The 13,922-nt window shown below is 41.9% G+C and overlaps 1 protein-coding gene across 1 annotated transcript in view; it reads right to left on the bottom strand.

Annotated features, from left to right (window-relative positions):
* Window positions 1-2,975: 2,975 nt before the first annotated feature.
* MTA3 (metastasis associated 1 family, member 3) overlaps window positions 2,976-13,922 on the bottom strand; it is a gene marked incomplete at its 3' end in the record, with an annotated part of 103,606 nt that continues 92,659 nt past the window's right edge. The window contains exons 18-19 of the mRNA XM_010133212.1: window positions 7,357-7,511; window positions 2,976-3,003 (exon numbers count right to left, since the gene is read on the bottom strand). Coding sequence (XP_010131514.1) covers window positions 2,976-3,003; window positions 7,357-7,511 — 183 coding nt within the window. The remainder of the gene's footprint in view (window positions 3,004-7,356; window positions 7,512-13,922) is intronic.

Below are 13,922 nucleotides of genomic sequence, written 5' to 3'. Positions count from 1 at the left end.
TCTAACAAAGTGAATGAGGTTTTTGGAAATGTTCAGTACTTATACAGCAGCTTCTCCACCAACATCTGTTTGAGACAGTCCTTAATGCACTTACCCTCCCCATGTTTCATGTATGTTCTTTCTATTTTCCCCCCAAGTTTCCCACGACAATAAAATTTTTGGAAAAAAGTCTCATTTCAAAAATTACATTTCCCTTCCCAAGTATGAACTGCTCTGGCTAGTTCCTCAGCTACTGTCTGAATGTGAAACAACTTTTATCAGAGAAAGCAGAGAAGATTGCAGGTGGTGGAGTGACACCTCTAAATGCGTCACTGCCCTTTAGCCGAGTCACGTGAATTAACCACAGTCAAGCTCCTACCTCAGACGCAACTGCGAACCACACTTTGGTATCGAAGCCTCCAGAGAGAGGCAGCGTGTTTGAATTTCTGCTCACAACAGGGTAGCGCAGACAAGCTCGGTTTACAAGACCCAACGGCGTGACACTTCAGGCAGCAGTAACTAGGTCATGGACAACCATCTGCCCTGAGCCTCAGACTCCCCGTGGTCGTCACCGAAACTGTGTGCTAATTAATTTTCACCCACGCCAAAGCTAGCAAATCACCCGGTCTCAGTCAACACCACCTGGACTCCTGTGGGTGGCACTTCCATGAGATTTTATTAGCAATAAAGGTAACAGGTTTTATCTGAGAGATCCCTTCCAAGGCTTCTGACCCGCTTCAGCCGTGCAAAAGAATAAAGCACTCTCCATGTGACTCTTCAGGCCAGAAACACAGGGTGCACTGACAACTGCCTCCAAACCCCCCACAAACTACCTAGGCACCTTATTAATTTTAGTACTGGGAGTTGGGCATCTAAGTGCTTGGAGATATGGACGGAAAAGCCCTGCCTGAGGTCTCACAGGAGGTCTGGGAGGGAGCAGGGAACTGATCCACCTTCCCAAGTTCCAGGTAAGCACTCCAACCACTGCAACACCTGTCCCTTACCACGTAGCTTTGAATAGGGCACGTAGCTTCCTACAAATGCCACTGAAACTGAGAGACAATTAATACACAGCTCCAAACCAGAACGCTTGTGTTTCATTTGTTCTGAAGACTGATACAGCAAAACTCTTAATTCTAGATATTCTTCACACCCACCAGCTCTAACTAATGACAACTTAGACTGAACTTTGAGTTTTGATACGTACATGTGTTCTATATATTGTTCCTCTTACAAGTTAAAAAAAAATTCACATTTTTCAAATTAGTTGATTTTAGCTTCATGGAATGAACCTGCTTTTAAAAATGAACTTCTGCATTATCACAGTGTTACTTTGTAGTTGCTGTGAAAGGAGTCAGAAGAAAAGGTCCTGTTGGTAAATAAAGACAATATCTGACCATAAAAGACCCATGAAAGCTGCTCAGTGAGAAACAAACGGCAAGAGATGATGATATAGCTTCCATAGCGCTGGTCGTGATTGTGCCACAGTACCTCAGCTAGAGCTCAGAAGTACCATTTATAGGGTGTGAACAGTGGATGTGAACAGTCCACACTAAACAAGGTCAAACTAAGAGCTCACAGAAACTATTATTCACTCTCATGGATATGCAACCCCTCTGAACAGCAGTCAGCCAGGAAGGACCGCTCCTGAACTGCAGCCAGCACAGCTCCTCCCCAAATTCCCCGCACGCAGTGTTGTCAGAGCAGCTGGATACGGCTGTCAGCTGATCAATAAGATACTGACAATCCTATCAGCGAGGATTAGACATAATTCGGAGGGATATATTCTGTAATCCCAGCTTTTCAAGACGCGTGACAACTATATAATACAGCAGAAGTAAAGGAACCAGAAAACGACATCCACAGAGGCTGGTTTTTTGGTAGAGGGCAGCAGCTGGTGCATCGCATTCTCAGGCTCGCAGCTGATGCTCCGAGGGTGCAGCCAGGCGTCTTCATGCGGTCGGTTACAGGGTCGGGGTCTGATGGACACAGTGCCATGCAGGTAAGAAATAAAAATGCACTACGCCCTGGATCCGAGCGTGGTGACATTCGAAACCACGATCCCGATTCAAATCAAAGTGCCTCGTCTTTATGAAAAGCAGAGGTCAGCTCTGAGTGTATTATTAAAATACACTTTTTTTGGTGCACAAGTTTTTTTGCAGAGTTGGGGACAATGCAAAAAAAAAAAGAATAAACATACCTATAATTGCTTCTACGATAGGAATTGCACATGTGGAGAGGAAGGAGCACAGCGGTGAGCACTGGGACTTTGATCTCGACCTGCACCTATGCACTGCGTATCAGACCCCGGGCAGTGGAGGCTTACTCCTCCACTGTTCTCCCAGCAACGTGCTGCAAGTGGTAGCTCAAACACCGTGCCTGACCTTGTCTAAGCATTGATTAAAACACACATGGGAGGGAGAGGGTGAGGGCGGCTCATTCACAACTCTTCATACCGGGTTTGGGTCACCCAAGCTTTCAGTTTGCTTCTAAAGGAACAGGTTAGGGCTTGCACTGATGAAGCGACAATGCAGAGAGTGCTGGCGGGATATGCAGGAGCACGAAGGGCTGTGAGCACTAGCGAGCCTCTCCCCCACCTTTGCAAGAGAACCAGACTGCTGATGGCAAGGCGAGACCGAATGTGGCGCTGTGGTTGGTTGCTAGCCTCACATTCTCTTCTTTCTCAACATGCAGCTTTGGTTTTTAAGCTTTGTGTGTGTGCTATGAGACATGCATAAATAAAAATGAGTGGTGTCAGGTAATTATCACAGCAATCGTGATATCCTGACGTAATACCTCAACAAATCAGGGGAAGCTTTTCCTTTTGGAGAACATGGAGTGAAGAATATGAAAATTGCCTATATAATGCTGCCACAGGGATGCCTCTCCAATCATTTTATCAGCAAAAAGGAAGCAGTGTCTGCTGGTAACAGCTAAAGATCACGCTCTAATTTTAGCAGTTGCAGTTAACTCATTCCCAATGGAGTTGCACTTACCGTGAGAAGGTTTCTAACTGCTTCAGCACTGAAAGGAAACAAGCATCGAGTCATTCAACTGCAGTTCTAGATGCAAATATGCTTTTTGGCCCACGAAGGGAAAGCATATGGAATCTGCTGCTATAATTCATTCAGCCAAACATTTCCTCACATTTCTTATAATGCAAATGCTGAAAAAAATCTTCCATTTTCCACTCGGTGTTTTAGCTGTCCCTATACAAGCATGACCATTAACATGCACGTTGTTCTGTCACAGACCGACCGTGTGTATAGGGACTGTATGCACACCACATACCTTGAATCGGTAAGAAACATTTTAACCAACAGACACATTTCCCTTGACATCCAACAGCTCTATTATTCATTTTATTATTGGATGATTATTATATCTTATATAACTCAAGAGATACTAAGCTGATATATTACATTTTTATTTAACTTCAGGACAGCATAACATGAACTGTCCTGTTTTTTCAATTATTATTCAACTCCCAGAATGGTGATTCAGTACAAAGAATTAAATATCGCACCGCACAGCATTAACCTCTACTACAGCCTGTGATAGAATCCACATCATGGCCAGTCAACAAAAGGGGAATAAAACCCAAAAGGTTTCCTTAGAGCAAAGCTGATTTAGTACCATGTTCTAAACAAAATTCTTTTAGAGTTATGAGAGTTCTGGTTGATCCTAACGCATGCACTTAATGCTAGGAGAATCCTGGCAGCTAATATCTAAGTATATTAAAAAGAAGTAAGGAGGCTGCCTTGGTGAGCAGTGATAAATACAAGGCTCTGTAAGGAGTGATTTTTCAATGAGTTGTGTAAACGGATTTGCACTTTAGAATAAAATCTTGAGCACCTTATTTCGCAGCAGGGAATGAGAATTCCTTTTTCATTCAAAAAGGGTAAGAACAAAGAAAAATACAAAATGTTAGATCTCACAAAGGTCATCGCCAAATAATGATGTAGCGTCAAGGTAAGTCTTCTGCAACTGTCACCTTGTTTTCTGCCTAGATTAATCCCTGCCATGAGCCTGTGACTGAGCAGAGGTGTGGAAGTCCCCAGTGAGCTGGACTCACACCGGCGTCACGAAGAGCTCAAATGGAGAGCACGGCCTGTCACTAGAGATGAAACAGCAAAACTGGGGACTGCTGTATTTACTGGCAAAATTCACTGAGCATGCTCATAGGTACTGAGGGAGGGGAGCTACATAGCTACATCTATAAAGATCAACCAAGAAGTTCATACGGGTGAGTCGTTCACAGCACTAATATGTAGGCAGATGCAAACTCCCTCTGACCCTTCCCCAGACTGGCCAGGGGCTGTTAAGGACTGGGGCTCAGCAGCCCAGCTTTATTTTTTTTTTTTATTTTCACTGCTTTGAGTAGTTAGTTCCCTGTTCACCCATTGCTACAAGTATCTTGATCTGAACCATTAGATATGTAATAGTTATCTTCACAGAAATGATTGCAGCTTAAATTCAGAGGGGGTAAGCATGATGATAATCTCTTTAAAAACATCTTTAAAATGGAGCTACAGGCATAAATACATATATCCACCTTAGCTATTGGTATGTAACAGAATTTAGAATGCCCCTGTGCATCTACGGCTTGGTTAGCATGAAACAAACTGGCACCTCATTTAGTTTAGCAACAATAATATTATCTTTTCTTCCCCTCAGCTAATATCAACTGACTTTTGTAGTATAATTGTTTTAGCTGAATGTCTGAGAAGATTTACCCTCTAGAATCCCTATCTGATGTTTTACAGAAATATGCATCTTAAACCTTAATTCACTGCACAAACAAAAATATTTTAGGATGAAGAAACAAAAATTGTTAGGGACTGAGGCAAACAAAGTATTACACTGTAAAAATATTTCCCTTTTGCAGGCTGTAATTTTTCCTTTTGCTGTCATCAGCACGTGTTTGTCCTACATGTATTTTTAATGACCAAACACTCAGGATAAAACAGACTGGATCCTGATGCAGCGTGAAACAAGTGCCCTAAAAACCAGTTCTTATCTTGACTCAAATGGGGTGATTATTTCTGAGCTGGGTGTTCAGAACATATTTAAACACTTAGTGGCTGCAAACTGGCAGGACTGGATGATTTTTTTTTTCATCTATGACAGGGCTGGATAAATCAGCTTTTTCACAAGCATCTCCTCCCTGGGTACCTCCTCCCACTGCAATTATACCGCATTCGGCTCTGACAGGGTGGGCTCAGCTAGGTGGGCTCCTGTCCCTGGGCAGGCTGGCTGTCAGGGGCTCGTGTCTATTCCCTCTTCCTCCTCCCTTCCCCAAAGAGCTGAGGATATAACTATCTCGTGCATCAATGCTTTCCTAGCAGCACAACCAGGCAGTGCTTTCCACTTTGAGCTGTAAAGACTGGAGGCAAGTAAGAGCCGAGAGAATAAGCTACACCATCTCTTCTAAGTAATCTTGGAGTAAAGGTGGAGGGGATCAAAGGAAAACATGAGAAAGGAGAGAGCACACCTGGGGTAGGGAAGGAATCAACGGGATGGGACAGGAAAAAAGAAAAAAGGGAAATCCCTGTGAGAGAGAAGGAAGAGATCTCATGCGAAATGGAGTTTCGAAGGATGAGAAGTTGCTGTCTCCCATTAGTCACGGTTTTGAAGATCACCACAAGCGAGGCACTAGTACTCCCTGTGTGTTGCTGTCACAGCAGGAAGGTGCAGGCATACATACTGGCATCAGAGCTACGGGGTTAGATCTTCTCAGACTGGGAACTGGGGGTGCTCAACCACACCAGTCCTTGAGCATTCCCTGCTGTGCCCTGGCCAGAGGGAGGCAGCACGACATCCGCAGGCACCTCCTCGTTGGAGGGAGCACCACTGAGGTCTAACTGCCCGATGTGCCCCGTACCAGGAGATGTCAAACGTTACTCTTTAAACTTAACGATGTGAAGAGCAGCAGCACATGCAGGTTCCTGAGGACTAAGGCCCTTGTTCACCCACCACTGTGGGTGCGGAGGGGGAGACAAATTCCGCCTTGTTGCCTGACCCGGGTACGGTGTCCGCAGCCATGGAAGTGTGTGCGCGTGTGGGGGTAGTTTCCTAGGATGGAATAGGTAGGGCTATCACATTTGAGTGATTTGCTAAGGCAGGACTCATCTCACCATACTTTTAACAATCTAACATCTAATCTAGGCCAGCTGTCTGGGCTACCTCTGAGATCAGAGGGGATAGTCAAACACTGCCAGTGTAGGACTCAACCTTTGACAGACACTTCGCTATAATAATAAAATATTGAAAATGCTAAACCTTTGGAGGGTTACCAGCCTCACTTTGAGGGTATAATCACTAGGGATCAGTCTGATACTAAGCTCTTTGCATCAGACTTGGTGAATGCTATCAATCTGGGCTAGATATCAGAAGCCTAAGAGCTCGTGATCCTCCTACCACTCTCCCTGAATTGTCACATGCCTCATACAGAAGAAAATTAAGTGCCATATTTAATTCATCTTGAAATAACCACCAAACTGTCACGTTCTAGTATTTTGTCTTCTCTAGCTGCATCTACCATAAACTGGACCTGGTGAGCTCTACATTTACCTGTGTTCTTTCTCTTCCCTTCTTTCATTATTTACACTTGTGTTCAACTACCAGCTTTACGAGGCTTGTGAAATAATCACAGAAGCGAGGAGCCATCTGATGTCACCTGCCATAATAATCCTCTTGCTTAAGTAAGATTTAAAAGGTTTTTAAATAACAGGCCCAGCAATCACAGCTTACAAAAACAGACAGTAACCTCTTGTCTTAGTCTGAATTAAATCAGGGAATGGCCAGATCTTAACAGGGGAAGAAAAGAACAGAAGAGCCTCCAGAAAACTAGTGACTCTTCTGTGATATCAAGCTCTATTGTGAAACATAAAACCTCATTAAATTTTCCCACTTAATCTGTAAATGAAAGACTGAAAAAGATTATGATCTTAGTTGCTTTTAAAGGAAATCAATTGCTGGCCTGGAAAAGATGCCACCTCCCATCTATTTCTCTATTGTGTGCTATATATTTTTCAGGTTCTGAAAATTTTAGAGTATAACCTACACTACAGATGCCATTTACATTTTGCTGAGTGATCAGAGGTGCCTTAAACTTCATTTTAAATGAATGACAATTAACAACAATTAAAAAGTTCTAATCTTTGCCACAGAGAAGTAGCCCTGACAGAGTAAGTCTTACTAGTGAAACAATATCGATAATATTAGCATGCAGGAGATGCCAAGATGGATGTACGTTTTGATATAACATCATTAAGCAACCTCAAACAATGATGTCAAAAACCGTTATTCAAATAGAGGAGCAACAACAAGTATGCAGCGAAGCCTCGCTCCCTGCTTAGATGTCATTTCTCTTACCTGGTCTCTTCTGTAGCTAGAAAGAAACCATCATCTGAAGCATCAAGCCAATTTTGCCTCTGTCTCTTGATCACTGGAATGGTGCTTGTCTTAATGGCACTTGCACTGCCTTGCAAGGCCTTACCATTAGTCATATGAACATGGGGAGCAGCATGCTGAAATCATAATAAAAGGGAAAGATACTCGCCTGAGAACAAGCATAATTCTGTTAACTGATTCTGCTGTCAAGGGCAGCCTACACACAGCACCCTGCTCAAAAACCAGCTCGTCTTCCTCAACCAGTAGCTGGGGGTCACATAACACCCTGCGCACAGTGATGTGTTTTATCCACAGGTCTCAAAGCTCTTTACAAACTCAATTAACTAATTAAATAATTGCTAATGCCATTTTATACAAAGAGAAACTGAGGCATCAATCCAATGCCATGAACTAAGCAGTTCCACAACAGAGACCCGTTGACTTTTACGAGACAATTCCTGTTTTCTGAGTAAAACCCCAGCATCCCAACCAAGAAGATATAAGACTTATTTTTTCATCCAAATACGACATTAATCTCATTTTTAAAAATCCATTCTTCGCACATCATAGGTCCATACTCTGCCAGTCTGTCTTTTAAATTAGAAGTCAATGAATGAGGCAAGTGCTTTGGTCCTGCTGCTGTCCTAGACAGAAGCAGGATAACAAAGTTTTGTATCACCGTACCATGGTTTTTAGGTTTACTCACCAGTTATTATATAGTAGAGCTGACTGCAGTATTTCTGCATTCATTTTAACACAGAAAACATTAAACATAAACCGATGCATTCATTTTCCACTAAACCTCTACCTGGAATAATCATGCAACGAGAGCAAGTACTCAGATCTAATGAGAGAAGCTGCCTCCGGAGATATGAAAAGGAAAGAGTAGGAAAAACATTTTCTATATCGTCTGTAGGCGACATTTTGGAAGAATATTCCATGACAAATATATTAATCCTAGAAATTCAAATCTTGTCTCCCACATAACGGATTATCAGCAGGACTAATTAATACTCTATTTCATTAAAACAGAGAGAAGACATACAAAGATGAAAGTCTGCTTACTTTCCCTCACAGGGATCCAACCTCATGTTTTCTTAGGAAGAAGCACTATTTCCTTGGAGAAATACCAGCACTCCGCATTACTGAGAGCATTTCTGTATTACTCCTAAAACGCTCACAACACTGCACGTTCACGGGAGAACCCTCTGATTAGGGAACCAATTCCACAGCCGCTCAGTAAGGATCCACAAAAACTAGCAGATCAGAAACCTGTCTCTTGAATCACGTCAGAAAACCACACCAGCCAAAAATCACAAACCAGGGCCTCCCTTCTGCACAATCCTTACACTCCTACTCAATCCATTATATTCACATTACGCCACATCTTTCAACACACCTGGATCCACACCAATCGCTCCCTCCACTAGGACAAATTTTATGCACTCAAAAAACTCCAGTGCTCATTATTTTAGTTAAAATAGCCGAACAATCTCCTCGGTGATCCCTCCGAACTGACGCAAAACCCCCAAACAACAAAGAGCAACAAGACATCAAATCTCAGTGGGTCACATATAACTCAGAGCTAAGCTATTTTCTTTTGTCTTAGAGACTAACATGGATTATGGTGAAGTTGGTTGTTGTTGCACGCAGGGCTGTAAATCTATCTTTGCAATCCCCTTAAATATTTGCCTATTTTTTCCCATTTTTTCATTCAGTGTGTAGACTGCCGTTTAGTTTTCACACATTCTTTTGTACGGGCATTGGTGGGGAGGAAGAACTAAAAGACATGAAACAAAAGTAATTCTGCTGTTATTTAGAATAAATTCAGGACAAAATACACAGTTTGGATGAAAATAGAAATTAATAAAGTTATGGAAGTGATGATCTTTTAGGGTACAAGTGGAGAGTGCTCAAAAAGTGAGTTAGAGTTCACGTGGAACACATCAGATTCCACACTCATCATTTCATCTGGCAGCTGTCAGTGCTGTATGTTACAGAGGAACATTCAAGGGCTCAAACCGCAGTTTTTGCTCCGCTTCCCCAGGCAGATGTGGGTTTAAGTTGTCAAATATAATGGTTTATATCTTTTTGTCAGGCTCCTTTCTAATACACCGCTGAATATTTCCTTTACTCAAGACAACACACAGGCAAAAAACGTTCAGGAAACATATAAGGTACAAACCCTGTATTTCTTGTGGCATAAACTCTGACGAACAGTTAAGCCCAATGGAAAAAGCACGTGGTTTTCATAATACTTTTTCTCCTGGCAGAGACAGCTGTCATTACTAGTCCCGAATGCCTGTTTTGCCTCCTTTCATTACACCCTTACTCTTATTCCAGGCAAGAGATAACGTGAGAGAAAACGGCGAAGGGTTACAATATAATCTCATTTCTGTTGCATCATATTGGTTAGAATTTGCTCTTTCATTTCCCTTCTCCCCTGGTCCTTTCAAGCTATTTGAAGAAATTAATTACATTTCACTTAAGGGCAGGAGAAAATAAGATCACTGTTCTCCAGTCTGTGCTAGGGACCACATTATCTTTAATTTCCAGTTAATCAAAACAATTGAAGCTCCTGAGTAGAAAATCAGTTCATTAGCTGCTCTCCAAAAAAACTATATATTTACCACTGTGTATAAAAAACGAGCATTCAATGCCACTGTCATACTAATAGCAACACCAAGGGCTACATGAACCTTCATCCAAAGGACTCGTTAAATGCATTTTTTTTGTTTTACGATGATTATTTTAAATTTTCCCCCTCTAACACACAGTTAAAAGGTAACGCAAGCCTCAGGAATACCACCTGTACTACCACAGAAGCTGTATTCATCAAAAACCCTGCATGCAGAAAGCTGCGGTAATTTCACCATAATGCTGCGGTGTGCAATTAGCTGGCGCTTCGATTTTGACTGGGTACATCACCAATAAGCTGCGCTGGGATTTCTGCAATGAACCCACTGGTGTTAGAGTCAGCGTACCAGCGGCAGAGCACAGAGCAGCGCCTGAGCAGAGTCTTTACCCAGGGTTTGCTAACTGCACGTTGGACAAATCCTCCTCCTTTCTTTCAAATTTTTCCTTATCTCAGTCTGGGTACATTCACTGCGATCTCTTGTACCTCTAGGACAAAGTTGTTCTGTGCCCAAAAGACACCTATGAGAAAACCTATCTTGGAGTGCACGTGAAAGAAAAACCTCACGAGGCTGAGGGAGCTCTGGTTCAGGCAATGTCACATCCAATAAAGAACACAAATATTTAAGCCAGCTCAGCGTCATCTCTGGAAAGAGTTTCACCTGCTTAACAGGAGGTCTCCACGCTGCAGACTGAACACCTCCTCAGAGACCTCTAAGACCAAAGGCAATCTTTTCAAGGTCTGCAAAGAGGAGATTATGGGAAGAGCATTTGTTACAGTGTCTTCACAGCTTCACCTGTCCCCTGCTACAACATTTCTCTGGGCCCACCATTCTCAGGTTCTCTCACAGGCTGGGGCACAGCTCCATTTCTGAGAGTGCTGCTCATCACAGCTCACCCGGCAGGGGCACGGATTTCCCCTGTGCATACACAAACCAAAGTCTCATTTTGCAGTGGGCATCTGAGGCACCTCCAGTGCTCAGTGAACACAATAGACCCTTTCATGAAAAAGCTGCATACATTACGAGTTTCTCCCTGTCGAATCTTCTGGAAAGAGCGGCTCAGAGTTGCTAATTCAGTTGTTTTCAATACAAAAAGCACCAGGCATAAGGCTTGGCTGTGCCTGGGGAACAGGAATTAGCTGATGGTATCGCTATACAGGCGTTGTGTGCTGTAGTGGCGGCTACCAGTCCGTCAGTGCTTGGATACTATTCCAAAGACACCTACAAAGATACTCCACAAACACCTTATATTCAAGCAGGAACTTAACATAGCGTCTTCATCACGGAGGGTCAGCCTCCTGTCCTCACTGGACCCCAGAGGAATTTCAAGCACAAGAATATTAAGATGCACGTTGGAAAGCCAAGAGACGAGCCTCGCACCAATTCAGCATCGGGACTGGGATCTCAATCACAGTCAAGGTTCCTCTCTATACATTTCTGAACTTGTACTACACGTAAGTGGCCAAACACTTACTCATTGAGAACCACTGAAGAGTCTAAAAAGATGAAATAAATACGTAACACCAACAGGCATTATGGGTGTAAGAACTCACAGTGCACGGTTAGCCTGTGGCTGAAAGAATGTTTAACTGGACTATCCTAAATTCCTAAGTCAACTTCAGTTTATGATCTCAGACATTTCCCCCATCCTTTCCTTCCCCCCCACCTCTTTCCTTTTCAAAAAGGAAAACATTCCCACTGCCTTAAATTAACATTTTTAAAATTTGTCACATTTCTAAACAAACAAAAAAAAAATCAGATCAAATCAAGCAGAGCAAAAGAAGCTCACGGAGAAAAAAATCTCTAGGAGAAGTCAGGTGTGCTCAGATGATTGGTAATAATTCATATTAATTGGTTCAATGTATTTTGCATTGCCCTAATTATAACAGGCTATATTGTGACACAAGGGTGGAATTACGCCAAGTTTAAATCAGGTATTGATTCTGTTTTGCCACGCCTCAGTTGTTCTTATTTGCAAAGGAATTAGCATTATACCTCTAATAAGCATCAAGGTTTGGAGCTGGTTTTGTTTACTTATTCATGGAGATTTCAGATCAACACAGGAATTACAAAACAGTCTCCACACAGCGCGGAGCCGCAAACTTTGATATTAGCATCTAGGCACACGGTCATTTTGGGTACAGAATTTCATTGAAGAAACCTAAAGGCTATTAAAAAAAAAGATTTTTAAACAATAAATTGTATACAAGAAATTAACCGAACAGTCCACACGAGCTTCACTTCTGAACCTCCCGATTTGCTGTCAGACCTTTCACAGTACACCTAGAACAGACATAACGCTGAAAATCCAAGTCAACGACCTTTCTGTGAAGGGGAATAAAGGACAGCAGTTGACTTCCCAAAGCATCTGCACTAAAATACGACAATGTTTAAAGCCTCTGTTTCATGCTATATAAGCTCAGGATAAACCACGTCTTTAAAAGCAGCATTTTGAAGTAAACATTTATTTATATCAATCATTAATGAAAGACTAACCTAGGCATCCAGCCACAGAATAGGAGGAAATCTATTTTATAGTTAAAACAGAGAATTCCCCTCCTTCCCCCTCTCCTCACACCGACCCTTAAAAAAAATTCTAGCTTTTTATTTTTATGAACAAGAATCTGAAACGATAAAATAGGGAGACGTTGTTTTTAAATACAGAAGAAGAATTCTTGTAACGTTCTCACTACCTGCCCTTCTTTCTCCTTAGCAAAGTGCACTCTGTTCCTCACTGGCTTTAACATAAGCTGGACCTTCAGGTAAATGTCTTACTCAGGTTATTTCACCACCTATAAATGCAGCTGCGAAGGAGCTCAAATACTTCCCCTTGCTAAGACAAAAGCTTTTGTACACCAAAGCGTCCAAGACAGCGTAGGGATTTGTTGCTCCACCTCCACATTTTGACTGACTAAAGATCACACTTCAACTTTTTCTCTGTTACAATATTAACCACAATCAGCCAGAAAACGGGGCTTTATTTCAGAGTAATTATTTATTGCAGTCGTCATTCAAAAGTGGATCTCAGCAGTATTGCTTTACCGAATATTATTATTCTCCAATGTTGTTGTTGTTGTTATTATTTACTGATTATTATTTATTGATTAGATAATCTCGTACTATTTCTAATGCAAGCAACAGTGTATTTTCTGGCTTTACTGACATATTGTACCTACTCACGGGACAGTAGGAAAATTTCCATTAGACATTCAGTTATGCTTTAACTGCAGAGAAGAGCAGATGCATTGTTACAACCTTTTCACACTAAACAGACTATTTTTTAATTGTACTTTTATTTAAGTGCCATAGACGATTACCGCACACTGACTGCAGACCATTAGTCTGAGTGGTCCGAGTTGCCAGCAGAGAGGTTCGCAACACAGGAACCTCAAGAACTCAAGTTGTTTCAAAACCTTTCTCTTATCTCTGTACGGTCTGGCCATATTTTGGTGTGAGAAAACATTTATTAAGGCAAAACGCCCTTTTATCAGGGTCAGATTTGAGAGCTGTTTTGACACATCAATGGAAAAAGAGAGACTGACAAAATACATTATCTTCAGATTAAAATTAACAGGGAAAAAAATAAAGGGAAACAAAGAGTGATGTTTTCACCAGCTTCAGCATTAACCTCTAGCTCTTTTCCTGACACCAATGCAGACTTACAAAGAAATATCGAGACTAGCAGAAGAATAAGCTTCAAAGTAAGCATCTATTTAAACCAAATCCATGACAGACAAGGATTACATCACATCCAGTAGAAAACAGAAACATCACTTTTTCCAGACGTCTCTCTACAATATTGATGTTTGTGGACTGTAGTCCTCACCTATTTATTACCTATTTGCAGTGGATTATTAATGACTGTCGATGATAAAGGCAATGAGTTATATTTACCCTTTGTCCCCTGCTGAA

This window comes from Buceros rhinoceros, unplaced genomic scaffold, assembly GCF_000710305.1.
Source record: "Buceros rhinoceros silvestris isolate BGI_N320 unplaced genomic scaffold, ASM71030v1 scaffold1823, whole genome shotgun sequence".
Taxonomy (NCBI): Eukaryota; Metazoa; Chordata; class Aves; order Bucerotiformes; family Bucerotidae; genus Buceros; species Buceros rhinoceros.
Note: the sequence above shows the minus strand (reverse complement) of the source record. Positions and strands in the feature narration are given on the sequence as shown.